Source organism: Osmerus mordax, chromosome 17, assembly GCF_038355195.1.
Source record: "Osmerus mordax isolate fOsmMor3 chromosome 17, fOsmMor3.pri, whole genome shotgun sequence".
NCBI classification, from domain to species: domain Eukaryota; kingdom Metazoa; phylum Chordata; class Actinopteri; order Osmeriformes; family Osmeridae; genus Osmerus; species Osmerus mordax.
Window position 1 is genome coordinate 13,181,090 of NC_090066.1, and position 20,106 is coordinate 13,201,195.

The window sequence follows — 20,106 nt, forward strand, 5'->3', positions numbered from 1 at the left end:
ACAACAGTACTGTTTGTCTGCAGTAGGATTATCATGCAAATGTCAACATGTACATGTTTTTAAATAAATATATTGTGTGTGCTCACAGTAAATAATGAATATGCAAACAACAGTAAACTCATCAATGTTACCTTCTAACTGAACCTAAAGCTTCACATTGGACAAAAGAATTACAGGCACTATGTTTTTGAATGTCACCCGTTTCAGGGGAATTTGGGGGTGGGGTTCATATTTTGAAGGCCATGACAGCTACCACTAGACACAAACAGAGCTCGTTAGAGCAGTGATGTGGACATGGAGATGAACCTGGGAGATCTGGGTTGCAGACAGCACAGTTAGTATGGGGGCCAGAGAGCAGTCGATAAACATTCGAGAGTGATTACGAGAGCACTGTGTGGGCCTTGCTGCTTCCTTCCTGCCAAAATACATTCTGTTCTCTCTTGTTTGGCTTGCATGTTCTGAAGCTCCCAGCTCTCCACCAGCCCCCTCCCTCACCCTCCTCTCCATATCTACTCCCATCTACCCCCTTTGCATGCACAAATCAGTCGATGGGCTCTCTGAGGGGTAACATTATCACATAAACAGCCTAAATGACTGATAGCAAACCAATTTATGACCGCGAGTAGTCACTTAACACCAGGAAATGCATTTTTGGTGTTCTCTTTACTCAATTCTGCTCTCCTCCCCCACCATTTTTCTTTCTTTCAAAAACGTTTTTTTTTATTATTTTTTTTCATTCTCCACCCAAGTGTTACAACGCAAACACATGCTAAAAGCCTGATGGTGTAAGAAAACTTCCATGGGTAAAACACAAAAAAAGTCACAGCCGCTGACACGGCAATAAAGTATCCTTCTGTGCTTCAATGCAGTTCTATAATACAGGTATGAATAGGTGTTCTCACCCATGCCCGAGTCCTTTTTGGTTCCATCCGAGATGATCTCCACATGGTCTCCATCCACGTCGTAGCTGAAGAAGTCGTTCAGGTACGTCTTAGACCTTTGACCCCCAAACACATACAGGCAACGGTTTCTCTGAGGAGAGAAGGGAAAAATGGAACATAACATTTTGACATAATTACATTTTGTTTGAATAGTTTACATGTTTTGAACTGATCCTTGGCACTGTCTGTTAATATTTTCCTTGGCTCTGTGCAAAGTTTGAGAATTGCTCACAGCATATTTACGCTGGCTTTCTTCGGCAGCACATAACAGCAGGAGATGAATGTCAGTGGGTTTCCATTTCCATGGGAACCAACTCCCATGTCAACTTTAAAGCGCAAAGTCATTAAATCAGCTAAATCAGCTGCAGGAATCAACCTGAGCAGTGATGAGCAGTGATGAGCAGTGATGTCAGGTTGTATGTCAGGGTGTACACCCTGATTCAATTGCTGGCCCCCCCACCTGAGTCACATATCGTCTGGAAATGCAGTTATTGGCTTTTGATTTTGGTGTATACATTGTTGGTGGACTACTTTAAGATACTAATTCCATGTTTAACAAGTAGCAGTATCAGGATTCGATCATTTTAGAATTGTATTCTTTTGTAGCCTTTATAGTTGTTATGCCCTCAATAGAATAGACTGTCGCTTTTGATTGCCTGAAACACCAATCTTATGAACGACCATAATCACTATGTTTCTGCTCCCAGGTTCTAACTAGTGTTGTTTTTGGCGATGTTTTTTGGCGTTGTTTTTTGGCCTGTTTTAATTTTAGTTTTAGTCTAGCCTTTGTGTCAAGCTGTCATTTTAGTTTTTATTCGTTTTAGTCACGTTCATACTCTTTTTAGTCTAGTCAAGTTTTAGTCGACTAAAAGCCTGAGCATTTTAGTCTTATTTTAGTCAGACTAATCCATGACTATTTTCGTCTAGTTTTAGTTGACGAAAACTGATGAAACTGATGACATTTAGTCTAGTTTAAGTCAATGAAAATTGTATTTTAGTGTCTTTTTAATCAAAACACAAGTAGTCTAAGCAGTAGTCTCAGGAGGCATGTTAATGCCAAAACCATTTGTTTAATGTATTGGTCTAGATAGAATAAGGTATTCAAAGTCATGTTGTTGATGCCAAATTCAGTTCAGTGTGATTGCTATGTGAATGACAAAACTAGCTACAGTATTTGGCCAACAAGGGATGCTTAGTACACATGCAGTCAGTCAGGTAGGAACTAAGAACCCACTTTACACTGTCTCATACAAATACACACGCACACACACTAGTCAGACATGGTAACCCACTTTACACTCTCTCACAAACAAACACACATACGCTAGTCACTCACGTTTGTCTCAGACTCTGTCGGTTTCAGCTCAGTAGCTAACGTCTAAAACGTCTAAAGCTAACGTTAAAATGAGACACATTAAGCACAGCCTCATGAGTTAGCTAATAATAAAAACGCGACTAAACGAGATGAAATAACGTTATAACATTTCGTCTCGTTTTTATTTTGTAAACTACATTTAGTCTCGTTTTTATTCGTCAACGATATTGCATTATACATTTAATTATAGTCATCGTCACATGACCAGCATTTACATTGCGTCTCGTCTCCGTCACTTGCTTAAGGTTCGTTGACGACGATATTTAGTCATAATTTTCGTTGATGAAAGCAACACTAGTTCTAACAAATGTTTTACGAATCAATTTAGCAAACTCTGAGGTCCACTTCATGAGCTAGCTATCTCCCCTAGTGGGACAGGGCTGACTCACGGTGTGGAAGAGCATGCAGTGGCCAATGCGGGACTGGACGTCTTCGGGGCCGGCGTTGCATGAGTCCTCCCTGAGCAGGCTCCAGGAGGCCACCTGGCAGTGGAAGGCGTACAGGCCGCTGAACTGGGGCTCCGACGTGCGGCTGTCCTCCACGCTGCCATTGCATGTCAGGATGCGCCCACCGAATGTGTAGATCATGTGCTTCTCCGAGTCCATGCACATCTGGGTGGGGGTGGGTGGAGGCCAGGTGAAAGGGAAGAAGGACAGTATGCAAACAGTATGAGGGAATCAGGAATGAGTTGGAAAAAATAGGAACGAAAAAAGGGGGAAATGAGAGAAGCATAATATTTAGTTTACGTGTCTGGATTTCAGTGTTGTGTCACAAGGCAGTGGAAAGTATGGCTAACAACAAATCGTTTAAATTGGATTGTGAAAAACGCATTTCGATTCATTGGGTCTGTTGTTGCATTGCAGATACTGTAGTCCCTCCAGGTTTGTAGGCATGTGAGCCTGTTTCTGCAAAATGATTCCAACCATTGCAGCATCATAGTGGAATTTTTGGGTAGATATTTCAAGGAAGCTCCAGGGTTTATGTCAAATAACTGCACATTCCACTATGTTTTCTGTCAAACCTTATCTAACTATGCTAATGAAAACTCTGACATGAACTGACAAAGATTGCAGTTCTTTGCCTACATTTGCACATTAGAAACGGATTAGCTTTCAAATTTGTGACTACCTCCACAGACTACAGGCTGTGGCCTGTTAAAGCAATTTAATATATTGCACTGCTAACAATCATTTGTCTTTGAAATGTTTTTTTTCTTATGATTTAAAACAAAAATCAGTTTTTTGTGCACTTAATTGTTTTTAGCAAATATAATTTGTGTCATGTCATATGACATACCCCATGTAAAGGATACATTTAAGTTATTTGTGTTAATATTGTCAATTTGGAATAATTGTATACATTTTGTAAAAATAAAAGGGGTAGTTGCAGCCCTAGTGGGAAGGGCCAGAACAAATATTTTCAATTGAACTTAAAAAGGTGGATCGCAGGAAGGTATGTAATGAACCCTCCATGTCTTCAAACAAGCACACTGACCTACCTGTGAGGCTACAGACAAGATCATGATCCAGATTATTCCTAGTATGTTTGGTGTATAAATGGTGTTCATGTGGGTGTGCCTGTGGGGAGGGCTTGTAGTTATAGGAAAGGTAGTGTGTGTGTGTGTGCAGGGCTCGAAATTGGTACCCGCCAAGCGCCAATGGCGTGTAGATTTTTGGGCTGGCGACTAAATTGTGTCCGATGCTCCGCCATTTGGCGAGTGAAATTGCGGAGTACAGCTCCCGACTACCGCGCCCGTCATGGTAAAAAAAAAAACTTGCAACGCCAACACGAACAGTTGTGCGCGCCTCTAGGTGGCAGAAAACCGGGAAGATAACCTTTATAAAATCTAGAGAATGACACGGATAATACAAATAGTTAGATTTAAAAAGACAAAAAAGGTTGAGGATGGTAGCATTTAAGAGAGAAAGCAATTCCCCATTGATCAGTCACATCAGAATTTTGATTTGGGTCACGAAAGTCTTGAAATTTGAGTGAGTGCGTCCCCAGATAGACCGCATAGTCTTACTAGGCGGCAGCCATGTCTCTTTCTTGGTCGCGTCATGTCACAAAGTTCATAATTTTACAGTTCGGTGAATTCTGCTTTTAGCCAGATAGTCCGATGCGAAGAACAAACCTCATGGACAAGGACAACCCATCTCACATTGAGCAAGAGGAGTAGTAAGCCCCTGGCACCCCCTGAATTAATACATTATTTCAAAAAGTAAAATTGGTTGATTTTGTTTAATCCATTCTGAGAGTGATTTACAATGATATTAAAATCATAGGTAAAGGTTGTTTATGTCAAACAATTTCAGAGTACGTCTGAAATGCCAGGTTTAATTTTGGCCAGTAAAAAATACTACTATTATCCATCTACCAGCCATTTTGGCTGGTAAGCCAAAAAGTTAATTTCGAGCCCTGAGTGTGTGTGTGGGGGGGGGGTTACCTGGTGGTCAAAAACAAGCTTGGGCCCTCCGTCGGCTGACGTGTCCTCGCTGAGGAGTGTCCAGGTGTTGGCGTCGATGTCGTAGCGGTAAAAGTCGCTCTTCAGGGACTTGCTGTTCCGCACGCTGGAGTCCAGGTAGCGGCCCAGCGTGTAGATCTGCCTGCGCTGGGAGTCGATGCACATCTTGTGGCAGGAGCGAGCGCTCGGGCCGCTCTAGGACCCAGACAAGAGGACGAGGCCAGCGGGTCATGAGCAAATTCAGACCAGCCGTGACTGAATTATCTGTCTCAACTATGCACTGGGAAAGTCAAAGTCTAAGGTTTTCAATCATTTGGTACCTCACCTCTTTCTCTGTGTCTCTGGAGATGCATGCCCACTGGTTCTCCTGGACGCTGTAGGCCCAGAAGTCAGCAAGGTCCTGTGTGCCATCCCAGCCCCCGAACAGGTACACCGTCTCTGCAGGGACAATGGGGGCAAACAACTGTGGTTCTTTTATTTGTTAAACCGGTTGACTCCGCAATGTTCTGATTCTATTCCCCATTCCTAGACGACTATGGTGCTCAGTAGGGCGGCGACCATGTAGAGACAGAAATGACATGCCATCGTGTAAATAAGATAAATAAACATAAGGCCATTTAGTTTGTTTAATAAAAGAGGTCTACAGCAAGCTGTAGACCTGTTTTATAGGAAAGGTAACCTTAAATTACTTATTTTGTGATCGGGCGCTATATTAAAAAATGTATAGTATATATATTTTTTCAATTAATGCTTTGCAGTGGCCCAATCGGGACAGTGAGTTGCTAGTATAACTGTTCCGACATTACTTTTTACTGGCCCCGGGCCATCGTTATTGACCAGTTATTCAGAGTATCCACGGCTGCATGTAAACAGTAATATTAGTAGAATACGTATTTTCATTAGCCGCGTAAACAGATGAGTAGGAATATTGTCTCTTTCGGAATAAGGGCAATATCCGGAATATTCTGTGCACGTGAATGTAGTCATTCTGAAAGCCTCCTCACCTGTCTGAACATCGATGACCATCTGATGCCCCCCCCTCATCCCAGGCCTGTTATCATCCCCATCACCTAGAGACACAAGGACAGGAACACAATGGTAGGAGAGGGAAAAAAGCGGTAGGATGTCGAGGGAATTTTTTTGTTGAAGGAATAACACGGGGAGGACAGAAGGCAAAAACATCAACTTTCCTATCGAGTGGGGGCACAGGTGTACTGAAGAAAGCATCATTAAGAAAGAAAGGAGAATTCCTTGCATTTAAATAAATTTGTCTCACTGTTCATGTCGTCTTGGCTGGTTTCTTGGTTGGTGCTTATACCTTTGTTACATTTGGGGATGATCTGGCTCCACCTAGGCTTGTACTCCTGCTGGCTGATGTACTGGTTAAACAAACCGTCTACACAAGGACAGTAAAGGACATGGTCAAACACTCAAACACACACACTCACATTTAATCAAGTACTCCAATATCGAGGGCAACAAATCCCCTATTTTCAGGTATTTGGTGTTCTGAACGTCAGTTTATCCCTCACATGACCTAATTGGTTTCAATATGCCTATGGTGTCAGCACTGAGCCTCCAGGGAATTGAGGTGTACACATCACCTCTGTTCAATAGCACTATCATTTACCATGAATAGAACCTATAGAGTCAATCAGGACACATGAACAGTCTTAGTTCACAACAATGTAGCTGCTCTGTTAACTTTGTTGGGTACTGTATTTATTGGGTGTGCTCTCGCCTTTGGCGAGCACAACCATTGTTCTCTCACATACATATTATTGGTAGCCAAGCAGCGAAGCTGCAGAGCCACTGAAGTGTTTCTACCTTTTCTTATTGGGTGTGCTCATGCCTTTGGCGCGCACAACCATTGTTCTCTCACATATATCTTCTTATTTATTTTCCCACCCCTAAGGATCCCATAATATTTGGACTACAAACAACGTCGGTGTCGAAAGGTTTGTCTTGTAAGCGATTGCGTTGCTTGTATTTATATTTATGTTCCGTTGCACGGTTTAGGAGGTTACGTTTTTGTGGCAAAAAGTGCTTTATGTGCACAAAGGGAACTCAACGCTAGCTTACGTCACAACTTCAGCACACATTAGCAATGACGCATAGATACAACGTTCATAGATGTGCTAGTAAGACTGTTGCACAGTAGTGATGGGAAGTTCGGATCATTTTACTGATTCGGTTCTTTGAATCTCGTTCTGTAAAATGAACAAATCTTTTTTTTCTTATCATATTCTCATGTAGGTTAGTGCATGACATGTGCACCAGCAGATACTATTTTAAAATAAATTCCTGCTTTACAATAATGTATCATGACAGTTTGTATGATTTGGTAATTTATTCTCACACTAGCGTTTAATTATCACGGCAAACAAATTACACTGCACTAAACTGTAAGTGTAAATGTAAAGTGAAAATAACAAAACCAGTCAGTATGATGACTTGAGCGAATATCATTCACGTCTTACTAAAACAGCGGCCACGCGAAAGGGAATGAGGAAACTGTTTCCTCTACTAAAAAATACAATGCGGGTCACGTGAAAAAAGGATCCAAAGACTCGTAGAAAGACACGAGTCGGGAAATGAACAAATCGTTTGTTTCCTCCAGTACAGAGCCTATGCAGGTCACGTGAAAAATTAGCCAAAGACTCATAGAAAGACCGAGTCGGGAAAAGAACGAATGGTTCGTTTCCTCTAGCTACCAGTACAGAGCCTATGCAGGTCACGTGAAAAATTATCCAAAGACTCGTAGAAAGACCGAGTCGGGAAATGAACGAATTTTTTCTGTTTACTTGGACGAGCCTATGCAACGGTCCCGATGCGCGGCCACGAGAAAATGAACGAATCACTCTTTAAGAGGACTCGTTACTCCCGAGTCCTTGTAAGGATTCGTTCAAAATGAACGAATCGTTCACAAACGACACATCACTATTGCACAGCAAGTATTGTATCTGCCGTGGTGTACTAGCAGCAACATACATTTAAAGATCCTGTAAAGTGGAATTAAAAACGAGTTTCAAGTTCACCACACCACAGAATAATGTGTTATTAACTACCCATCCAAATTCGAATGAAAAAAAACATTGACAAGTATGTTAAATTAGGCTTTGAAATCGTAAGAAAATCAGCAGTCTTCTCTGTTCGAGACTGGGGGGGTGTGTCGCCTGAAGGAGCTGAAGCTCGGCCCCCTCGCAGGAAGGCGCCGCCTCTCTCAAGTAAGCTACCTACGACCCAGATAATGGACGTTACGTCAAGCCGAACAAAACAGTATAGAATTAGAATGTATTGGTTCAATGAGTGAAACATACAGATGCATATAAATGAAATATTCCCCTGGCATATTTTCAGTTAGCAGACGGTACTGTTTGAATTGCGATTCCACACTGCCAGTGACAACGTTGTTACAATAGCTTGTTTCAAAGGGGGTTCTTAATGAATTAATGCAATATGAGTTGGCTAAATGCTTGAAAATATCACTAGAAGGGAAAAACTATAGTAAAAAGTTGTGAAATTTGGCACACTCATTAAGGACAGGCCCCTCTTTATTTATTTACACCAAGTTTCCCATTAGAGCACTCTAGCACCACCAACAGGTCAAAGTTGGACTTGTGTTTACACACGTAACTTTTGAACCATATGACCGATTTTCAAAAATGAGGTACCGTTGGATTCCCTGGATTAAGACGAGTTCAACACACATCCACCACCAGTTATATAGATTTCCCGCCATTTTGAATTTTAAGGAAACAAGTTTTTTTGCTTTTCCTCCTACAATTTTTGTCCAATCTTCCCCAGAATTGACACAGATCATCATCAGAGCAACACTCACTTAGCTATTATAAGGATTTTTGAGTTTCAAAACCGTTTGTCTGGTACAGCCAATCAAAATCGGCAGCAAAGACACCAATAAGGAAGTTGGGCCATATCTCAGCAAATCTTTGAGAAAACAACACCAAACTTGGTATGTCGAATCAGAACCCTCTTCTCAAGTAAATTTTATTTATCCCACTAGGGGAAATTTGTTTGTAGACAGGTACAAAAACACATTCAATCCATCATAAAATACTACATAAACAGCATACCTGACACCACACAAAGACAACACACAATACAGTACAACTAGAGAGGATACAATTTCTGGGGAAATTGTAGGGTGTGCTTGCTTGCGTTGGTTGCAGGTGGGTCCGTCCTCTAAGTTTTTCCCTTCTAGTGATATTTTCAAGCATTTAGCCTACTCATATTGCATATTTCATTAAGAACACCCTTTGAAACAGCTGCGAACCCCCTTTTAAACAAGCTACTGTAACAACGTTGTCACTGGCAGTGTGGAATCGCGATTCAAACAGTACCGTCTGCTAACTGAAAATATGCCCCCCAAAACGTAAATAAGTTTGACATTAATGTAGGGGGAAATGGCTAATTCAAAATAAGTTTGCTAGACTCAAGCTAGCTGCTGTTGCTCCACATTTCACTGATTGTTTGAAAGCACCGGAAATGAGAATGTTTCTTTTGACAAAGTTTAGCTGTGGCTTTGAAGACGTACGAAACACTGGCAGTGGGCGAGCCGAGTCTGACTGAGGCTAATGTCAAAACAAGCCGCGATGTCACTCAAATTCCAAGTTTTACACAAATCACAAAAATTTGCTAACCCGCTGGATATCTTCGCAATCGCCATATATCTAAAACACTGCCCTCCTTCTGATTTTTTATGTACAATTGACCCTGGTACGAAATTAAGAAAATACTCATCAGAGATCGACAACAGCTGACGCAATCGTCAACGGAGGCTGACGGGGCTCTCACATAGCAAACCAAAGTTCTTACAGCAACCTACATTAAAATCTCACCACCTGACTGTCTTCACAATAGTCATATCGTCATAACATTGCCCTCCTTCTGTTTTTTGGTGTAGAATTGACCGAACTATAAAATTACGAAAATACTAAACTACTATGACGCTTGCATGGCTGCCGCCTAGGCAGTCTCACGGGCAACGCGCACTCGCTCAAATTACAAAGACTTTCACAACCTAAATAAAAAATCTGAGATGGCAGTTCCACTCGAAATTGCTTTCTCAACAAAACCCAATGGTTGGTAATTTTGGTGGTTGGCATTTTTAACTCATAATCCAAGCTCCAATTTGCGCGCTAGAACGTCTCTATCACGTTGTATCCATGCGTCGTTGCTAACGTGTGCTGACGTAGTGACGTAGGCTAGCACTGGTACCCTTCGTTGACAGAAGACACTTTTTGCCACAAAAACGTTGTAGCCTCCTAAACTGTGCAGCGGAGTGTAAATAAAAATACAAGCAACTCAATCGCTACCAAGACGAAACTTTTGACACCTAGGTTGTCTATGTAGTCCAAATATTGACTGAGGCTTAGGGGGGCAAAAATAAATAATAACTAGAAAAGGCTGTTCCTGCGAAACAGCAGTGAGAATGCTGAAAACCTGAATGGGGATAGCTAACCACGCTAAAAAAGCTGAAAATCGTGAAAATTTAGTAGAAAGTTATAAGCTGAAGCTTCAAAGCAACCGAAAGGTATTTTTTAAAATGTTGATTTGATCCTTTCAAACAATGATTTGAAAGGATTTACCATTACTTTTAAAGGGAGAATAATTTGCACAAAAACCTTAATATTAAACCTTAAACCTTAATAATATAAAAAGTATAAAAGTGAGAAAATACCCGCAAGCTTAAAGCTGAAATGAATTTCAAAAATGTGTGAGTCACACAAAAGAGGCAGTGTGGAAGCTGAACTGCATCATCTAACCAAGCTAAGAGCTAAAATAGCCTACAATGCGGGAGAAGCTGAAAGCTGAACTGTTAAACAGAAGAAGTAGACTAGCTAGTCGTAACAAGAATATTATCGTTTTAGCTGAAATTATAGTTGGGATAGTAATAGCAGTAGCAGATGTAGCCTACCATTGAGTGCGTTTACTCGGCTTTCTTAGTAGGATTCAATGTGTTGATGGAATGAAACATACAGCAGTAGGGCCGATACAGGAAGACACGGCGACACTTTGTTGCAGAAGGATGATGGTGCAAGTTTTGGTCTTCCATGCGACCTGCCTAACATAAAGCTCAGAGAGCTGGACTTGGTTTACCCGAATGACATCTGAGGATGTCCAAACAATTTGGTGTCATGTGATCACTGGGCGTGGCCGCAGGAAGCAAAAATGTGTTTTGGCCAATAACTTAATTTGTTTGCCTTTATTTGTGATTCCTTTATCTCATGATATCTTGGGACATCCTATGTATGACACATGATAACTTGTGATAACAGCCGAATTGATGCGGCCGCCATTTTGAATTCCTGTTTTTTTTTTTTTTTTTTTTTTTTTATCTACTCCTCCTACAAATGTTGTCCCAACTTCACCAAATTTGGCAGAGATTATCTTCAGACCAAGCCTCACAAAAGCTATCACATGATTTTTTGATTTTCTAAACCGTTTGCCCGGTACAGCCAATCAAAATGTGCCGTTACGCCAGCAAACAGGAAGTTGGGTCGTATCTCAAATCTTTGATGGATTCACACCAAACTTGCTGCATGCACTCGGAACCCTGTTCTGAGTGCATGCAGCCATTGCCAAGGACAAGAGCAGGCTGCAGCGTACCAGATGGTGATGGAGGAGGTGAGGATGGACTCAATGATGGCTGTGTAGAAGTGCACCATCATTGTCTTTGGCAGGTTGAATTTCTTCAGCTGCCGTAGGAAGTACATCCTCTGTTGTAGTTTCTTGGTAAGGGAGCTGATGTTCAGTTCCCACTTGAGGTCCTGGGAGAGGATAGTGCCCAGGAAGGGGAAGGACTCCACAGTGTTGACTGGGGAGTCACACAGGGTGATGGGGGTGAGTGGGGCTGTATTCTTCCTGAAGTCCACAACCATCTCCACTGTCTTAAGAGCATTGAGCTCTAGGTTGTGCTGGCTGCACCAGGTCACCAGGTTGGCCGCTTCCCACCTATAATCAGACTCGTCTCCACCAGAGATGAGCCCAATGAGGGTGGTGTCGTCCGCAAACTTCAGGAGTTTGACGGACGGATGACTGGAGGTGCAGCTGTTGGTGTAGAGGGAGAAGAGCAGAGGAGAAAGGACGCAGCCCTGGGGTGATCCAGTGCTGATGGACCGGGAGTCAGAGACTTGTGTTCCCAGCTTAACGCACTGCTTCCTGTCAGACAGGAAATCTGTGATCAACCTGCAGGTGGAATCAGGCACATTCAGTTGGAGGAATCCGCCTTCGCTGCTTGCAGCTATATTTATTATTATTATTTTCCCACCCCTAAGGATCCTTCAATAGTTGGACTACATAGACAACGCCAGTGTCAAAAGGTTCGTCTTGTTAGCGATTGCGTTGCTTATAATTTTATTTACGTTCCATGCACGGTTTAGCAGCGTAAAACGTTTTTGCTGCAAAAAGTGCATTGTGTGCACGAAGGAAACTCCGTGCTAGCTAACGTCACAACTTCAGAACATGCTAGCAACGACGCATAGATACGACATGCATAGATGTGCTAGTAAGACTGTTGCACAGCAAGTATGTGTACTAGCGCCGTGGTGTACTAGCAGCATCAAACATTTAAGCAATTCAAGACTTGCATGTACAGTAAGTAATGTCCCATCCCATCCCATCCTCTTCCGCTTATCCGGGGGTCGGGTCGCGGGGGCAGCAACCTAAGCATGGAGGCCCAGACTTCCCTCTCCCCGGCCACTTCCACCAGCTCTTCCTGGGGGACCCCGAGGCGTTCCCAGGCCAGCCGAGAGACATGGTCCCTCCAGCGTGTCCTGGGTCTTCCCCGGGGCCTCTTCCCAGTAGGGATGTAACGATATTGACGATATTGCGCTATCGCGGTGGTAAACGTGTCTCGATATCGTCGTGGTTGGGTTACAATATTAAAAGGACAGGTGTCCGTCAAAAAGCAAGATGAATAAACACAGTCCCGCGGAACAAATCATTGTTAACTACATAGACCATGATCCTTTGTGCTGCGTCGTCACAACAACCATTGTTAAGCCAATAGGATTGCACACTGCACGCTGTCCACACAAGCTCACAGCAAGCCAGCATGGTCGACAGCGATACTTATAAGGATGAAAACAACAACCCCGAAGTTGAGATTGTGCCAGCCCCTGCAGCTTTTAAATCAGATGTCTGGAAACATTTTGGTTTCGCTGTGTCAAAAAATGCAAAAGGAGAGAAGGTGGTGGACAGACAATGGACTATGTGCAAGCACTGCCACAGTAAACTGCGATACAACACGGGAAACACAAGCAACATGCGAAGTCATCTGACAACCCATTATCCCGAAAAGTTTGCAGATTCTCTCACAAAGAAAGTAATCTCCGGTCAAAAAACCCTGAAGGAGGCATTTTCAACAACTATGCCACACAACAGCGTGGTTGCAGCGTTGATCTTTCTAAAGAAAAACTTGAACATTAGCTAAAGGATAAGTCAGTGTTTTTCAGAAGGCTTTTTGCCAGACTGTTTAAGGATTTTTTTTTTTTACTGTTTTTTTTTCTTCTCCCTTGCAATGTAGATATTTTGATCTTTCTGATGAAAAATTTGAACATAAGCTAAATGATGTCAGTTTTTTTTTTAAAGGCTTTTTGACTGACTATTTTATTTAAGTTTAAGTTATGTTCCTAAATACCAGTTTTAAAAGGCTGTATTTGCCTTGCACATTTAAACCCGACTTAACTTGATCTTTGTTTGCACTTAAAGGGAATTCCCTATTGTTTACAATTGTTCTAGTTGCTTCTTAACTTGAACATTGCACCAGTTAAGCTGGGAACACCATCAGTTATGCAACCAAATATTATTATACAGAATATTGATGTTCCTGACTACAACTTGCACTTTAAAAGCACAATGTGATCAGCGTTTTATGTTGTCATGATCCATAAATACAACAATAAATTGCCTGTTGACTGGCAAAAGCAGAATAAATGTCAGTATTTTTTTGGCTATTATCATCACAAACACTATCGTGAGCTATTTAACAATACCGTGAGCTTTTCCACAATATCGCAATAAATATTGTACCGTGAGGTCAATATCGAAATTGTATCGTACCGTGAGATTTTGATATCGTTACATCCCTACTTCCCAGTGGGACGTGCCCAGAACACCTCACCAGGGAGGTGTCCAGGAGGCATCCTTATCAGATGCCCGAGCCACCTCAACTTGCCCCTCTTGACGCGGAGGAGCAGCGGTTCTACTCTGAGCCCCTCCCGGATGACCGAGCTTCTCACCCTATCTCTAAGGGAGAGCCCGGACACCCTGCGGAGAAAACTCATTTTGGCCGCTTGTATTCGCGATCTCGTTCTTTCGATCACTACCCACAGTTCGTGACCATAGGTGAGGGTAGGAACGTAGATCGACTGGAAAATAGAGAGCTTCGCGTTTCGACTCAGCTCCTTTCTTCACCACGACGGACCGATGCGGAGCCCGCATCACTGCGGACGCCGCACCGATCCGCCTGTCGATCTCACGCTCCATCCTTCCCTCACTCATGAACAAGACCCCGAGATACTTGAACTCCTCCGCTTGGGACAAGATCTCCTCCCCGACCCGGAGATTGCACTCCACCCTTTTCCGGTAAGTAATGTCACATTAAATAATGTATTTAACCCTTGTGCTATCTTCGGGTCATTCTGACCCATCAGTCATTGTGACCCACCGTCGTATTGCAACAACTTTACCGCATACAAAAACAAAGTGAAGCATTTTCTTTTAACCGTTGGGCTGTCTCAGACCCCCCACATTGCAAAGGTTAAAAGAAAATTATTTTTATTTGTTTTTGTATTGGGTAAAATTGGGTTAACACAACGATGGTTCGTGATGAACCTTTGGGTCATGTGACCCGAAGGCAGCACAAGGGTTAAACTCAGGCTTGTGTGGTGCGTCGCTGTCTTCAATGTTACAGCCTAAACTTTATGTCAAAAGAAACATTTTTCATTTCCGGCGCATTCAAACAATCCCCTCAGTGAAGTTTGGCAACAGCAGCTAGCTTGCTCGTAGCACAATTTAATCAGGGATGATGTTATTGTGTGATCAATATCTGTCATCATAATAGGACATTTTGTATATTCATTCAAGCTAACTTGAACTGAAGCTAAAATATTCATTCAGATATAACACGAGTAAAAAAACACAAACTATGAGTTTCATATTTTTTTTACATTATTATCAGACACAAATTATGTGCCACTTTGTCTTAATTGAGTCATTTTAATTCTCAACACTTTGCGGTAATGCCCACTAGGTGGCAGCTGCGCAGAGCTGGTGTCGTTCTTTTCTAAACCTGCTGCAGAGGGAGAAACGGCGAACATTTAGTTCTGAAAGAAAAAGGAAATAATATCCTGAACGGTGATTTATTTTTTTGATGGTGGTGTCTGAAAACCTTCATCTGTTTCTATAGTTGACATAACGTCACTGTGTCCAATCCCGACCGCTGTAAACTACTATTGTCCAAACCCGAATGGGGTTTGGACACTCAGTTTCCGGTCTTTTTGCCAGCATTTTCTTTTGCTATCGCCAGCAAAGTGTAAGTAGTATTATTTTAAGCATACCAAACAATCTACGTGTAAAATTTAATGAACATATATGGACGTTTACATGTCTAAATAATATAGGAAAGTTACTTTGGCCGAAAGACCACTCGGCGACACTCGGGCGTCGATCTCTACTCTGACAAGTGTGTCTGTGTTGTCATCGTACTTCTACTATGGGTTAGCATATGAGTGTATTTCAATGCTAGCTTAACACTACTTTGTCTTGCCAATGAAAATACACGATCATGTGTGACGTGATCTGTAGTCGAGGGGAGGAAGGGATGGGGGCTAGCAAACTTTGAGAAGAGTTCAACAAAACATCCAGCAGGTGGTGGTATACAGTCAAATTGAGATTTTATCGCATAGTTTGGAGATGTTGAAGCGTGATATCTTATTGTGGAGGACATAACTACGTCCCCGGACATGTTGACAGCATTGATGGTCAGTTTGGTGACCCTGGATCAAGTTAATATCCCCAGAAAAACAGCAGCGGCCAGTGTTTAGAAGTGCGGTCGGGTTTGGACAAGGGTAGCGCAAGGCTAATTTACCGGCGCCAGTGTCTTTTGACACTCGGCTCTAGTAGAGGCTAAGCTAACTCTAAATTTGTAAACAATATTTAGCTCGAAAGGTAAGAAGTTAAAGCTTAACGTGAAATCAGTAAATCAGCTGAAAACGTGATACGATTATTTTTATCAATATTTGAAGTGGCATTTTATCAGAATGTTAGCTAAAAACCGGTCGGGATTGGACACAGTGACGCTAGCTGTACTGTGGGACTGTGTGGCAGACTGTGAGAGAGACACCGTGGGTGCGACGGAGGAGCTAGGACCTTTTTGAGGTCATATTTTCAGCTAGCAGATGGTACTGTTTGAATCGCAATTCCATCTGAAATACTGCCGGTGACAACGTTGTTAGAATAGCTTGTTTCAAATGGGGTTCCCAATGAATGAATGCAATATGAGTAGGTTAAATGCTTGAAATTATCACTAGAAAGGAAAAACTTGGAAAAACTTGACATCTATGACTTAAGTCATAGATGTCAGGACCATTTTTACACCAGATTGCCAAATATCTTCGTTTGATCCAACTTTTCAAGTGAGGCTGCTATAGCTTATCACTATTCCCTCTTGCAGGGTAAATGAGAAGACAACCATTTCATTCTACACCTCACGTTTTGTATTTTGAATTGTAAATGAGCAGCAACAAATGTATGCTTTTAAATCTATGCAATCTTCATAAATAATAAGTACCTATTTTTATATAAAATATACAGAAATATCAGTTGTAAAAATTACAGTTAATAAACGGACCCATCTGCAACTGACGCAAGCAAACACACCCTACAATTTCCCCAGAAATTGTACCCTCTCTATTTAACATTAACATTTAACATTTAGTCATTTAGCAGACGCTCTTATCCAGAGCGACTTACAGTAAGTACAGGGACATACCCCCCGAAGCAAGTAGGGTGAAGTGCCTTGCCCAAGGACACAACGTCATTTGGCACAGCTGGGAATCGAACTGGCAACCTTCAGATTACTAGCCCGACTCCCTAGCCCGACTCCTATTTATTTACTCTTAAAAGAATATATAAAAAGTTGCTACCACTTTTCTAGCAACCAAACACTAAAGTCGTCCTTACAAAACGATATTCATGGTTATTTAGTGTCTGACAAGCACAGTGCAGACATCGGCTGCTGCAACAAAATTCTAAGCTAAGCGCTGGAGGTTAGGTCGACGAGCCGTCGATGACACCATCGACGGAGCCCATGTGCGCGTGCATCGTGGTAATTTCAATCCCTAAAACGCATAAACACTGTATGGTATGTACCCATGATACCAAGGCGTCGTGTGTGTGTGTGTGTGGGGCTCACCTTTCACAGCTTTGTCAATGAGCTCCTCGCAGGCATCAAAGTCCCCCTGGAGGACTAGGCGGTCGTGCAGGTGTGTGAGCATGGGGTGCTCCAGAGCAATGCGGGTCTTCTTCTGCAGCGACTCAAAAGCCTCCGTGTAATTGTGCTGCCGGAAGTGCTTCAGGCACAGGCGGATGGCCTCCTGTTCTCTGTACTACTGGAACATGGGTGGCAGGGGCTTTTTTTGGCAAAAACATTCAATATATGCAAATAATCCCCCCTTTTATAGCAATCAATCTCCTCTTATACAATTAGAATGATCGAGTGATTTCACGTGACTAGAATTTGTTCATACTTTCCGATGTGCTGATATGACTTGAATGAAATGATGTAGCTGGTCATTTTACCAGGGCTAGGGCCCTAAAACTGTGAGATATAGTGTTTCCCAAAAAATTGAGGCCAGTTTTTATTTCAAAATCTTCTGATCACTCTGCACAATCAAGAAACAATATGAAGCAACACCACAACAGCTGAGGCAGTAAAGTTTGCAAACACAATATGTACCGAACTAAGTGAAACCTACAAGATGTTATGAATAATGTTGGTGAGGATAATAATGGTTAGTATAGGTTGATAAGGTTAGTATTGGTTATTATGTGTATTATAGGTTTAGTATACTATATTGTTTTTTTATTGTGTATATTTAGGAGGTTTATTATATTTTTGCTTATCATAGGTGTCAGCTATGTTCACAGTACTTATATGTTATGTTATGTCAGGTTGCTGTGCTGTGTATTGTCCAAAGAATTTCAGTGCCCAGTCTGACTTTGTGACGTTCTGTGCATCCGACAATAAAAGACTTGAACTTGAACTAATGCCAACCCTACGGCGTGTATGTGTTGCTGTGGGTGGGATGCAGGCCTACCTTGCTGTACCAGTTAAGGCAGGGCTGCACCACCTCCGGGTCCTCGATGCCGTGCAGCTCTATGTACCAGATACTGAAGTTGAAGCTGGGGCCCCAGGACATCAGAGGCACTGAGAGGTGGCAGAGAGAGGGAAAGAGAGAAACAATGAGAGAACGAGACAGAGAGAAAACAAGACAGACAGAACAAGACAGAAAGAGAGAGAGGGAGAACGAAACAAAGAGAGAGCGAACCCGACACACAAGACAGAAAGAAAACAAGAGATTTAGAGATGGAGAAAGAAGAAAGAGATAAATACAGAGATGGATAAAGAGATGAGACAGAGAAAAAGAAAAAAAGACAGAATTCTGGCTGAGCAGTGATGCTGACCTTCAGCCCTCCACTCATGTCAAGCAGGACTCCCCACTTGACCGAGGGGCTCACTCGTCCTCACCTATTTTGACAAATCTGCATGGAAACATCTGCTCATCAATCTTGTGCTTCAAGGTGAACGTCTCCTTGTTGTAGTCATTCTTAAGGCCACTGAGGAGGACAGGAAGAAGGATGATGTCAAAAGATGACATCAGTTCATTTCCCACAAGGTTTCCAGTACAACGTTCAAGTGCGAGAACCAAGACATTACAGTACGCTGAGTGAAGGGAAATGGCAAGGAAATTGCAAAAAAATATATTTATATAATTATAAATATAGCTGCAAGCAGCATTACGGGTTCCTCCGCAAAATATTATACAAATGTACATTGTAGAAGGTCAAGATTTGGACAACAAGAGAGCAAAACGACTTAATGTTTGGCCAACAACAACAGGCTGAATGGGAACTCATGAGCATAAGATTACAAGTCAGTCTCTCTATCCTCTCTGCTACACACCAGCTGTTGAGATTTGATGAATAGAAAGGGCAGAGTATTAGCTTTGGTCAGCTATGGGACAAAGGTTAAGAAACGGTTGACATTTTAATGTGAAATTGTACATGGTATTTCAGAATGATGTCATCCTGTTTAACTAAAAAGATAATCAAAATTATGACAGGCCCAAAGGCTGTGACTGGATTCGAACCTGTGACCTTGCACTTAGGACACCGTTTCAACCCATTGAGCTACCCTCAAGGCTGAGAATATGTGGTCAGTTACTGAATAAAAAAAGGAAGCAGTTTCTCCTATGGTAAGCGTTGTTTGATTCAGCCAAAGTTGAAACTGCTCTAATTCAATCATACTTTGACATACCAAGGTGAAATTGTTTGTGGTACTTCAGAGTTATGTCATCTTGAACCCTATTAGGTTTGAAAAACCATCAGTCAAAATGATATTTGATTTATTGACACAAAGATATTGTGGCAATGTGGACATTTACATAAATACACCCCTTTCAGCCATGTTTTATTTGATTCATTTCTCTCAAGTAACATTTTGAAAGACATCGATTCTACACATCTGTACAAAATTTTAAGTCAATTCGAACTTTTTTGAAGATTTTCGCAAAATGTCGCTGTACAGGAAAATCCATCATGGCGGACCTTATGGGTCCTTAAGGCTTTTTTGTTCCTCATGACAAATGAGGCATAAACACCAAGTTTCAGAATTAGAGCAATGGGGTGGAAATGCCATCACTTTGAAAATCTGACTTTTGGTCGTTGCCTGTGGCGCCCCCTATGGTCCAATGTAGCCCATTATTGGTGTGGTGGTACCCACTGACCTATAGTATCAATGTGCCAAATTAGAAAATTTGTGACCAATAACATTGAGTTATTGTGGCACAAGGAGAAGATTTATAATAATAAAACTAACAAAAACAATAGGTTTCCTCTAATAAAACATGTTGTAAGTCAGTGGTTCCCAAAGTACATTTAGTCATTTATCAGACGCTCTTATCCAGAGACTTACAGTAAGTACAGGGACATTCCCCCAAAGTAGGGGTTGGGACCCCCCGGGGGGTCGCAAGACAGCGAGGGGGGGTCGTAAGATGATTTCCAGAAATCAAGGAACATTT

At 42.0% G+C, this 20,106-nt stretch overlaps 1 protein-coding gene across 4 annotated transcripts in view; it reads right to left on the reverse strand.

The window, feature by feature from the left end:
* mkln1 (muskelin 1, intracellular mediator containing kelch motifs) overlaps window positions 1–20,106 on the reverse strand; it is a 35,928-nt gene that overhangs the window by 11,169 nt on the left and 4,653 nt on the right. For 3 of the 4 annotated variants that reach the window (XM_067254662.1, XM_067254660.1, XM_067254663.1), the window contains exons 4-12: window positions 18,555–18,643; window positions 18,124–18,233; window positions 17,220–17,412; window positions 6,057–6,176; window positions 5,785–5,850; window positions 5,106–5,218; window positions 4,763–4,975; window positions 2,706–2,927; window positions 903–1,032 (exon numbers count right to left, since the gene is read on the reverse strand). In XM_067254662.1, coding sequence (XP_067110763.1) covers window positions 903–1,032; window positions 2,706–2,927; window positions 4,763–4,975; window positions 5,106–5,218; window positions 5,785–5,850; window positions 6,057–6,176; window positions 17,220–17,412; window positions 18,124–18,233; window positions 18,555–18,643 — 1,256 coding nt within the window. The remainder of the gene's footprint in view (window positions 1–902; window positions 1,033–2,705; window positions 2,928–4,762; window positions 4,976–5,105; window positions 5,219–5,784; window positions 5,851–6,056; window positions 6,177–17,219; window positions 17,413–18,123; window positions 18,234–18,554; window positions 18,644–20,106) is intronic. The other variant, XM_067254661.1, reaches the window with a different exon arrangement.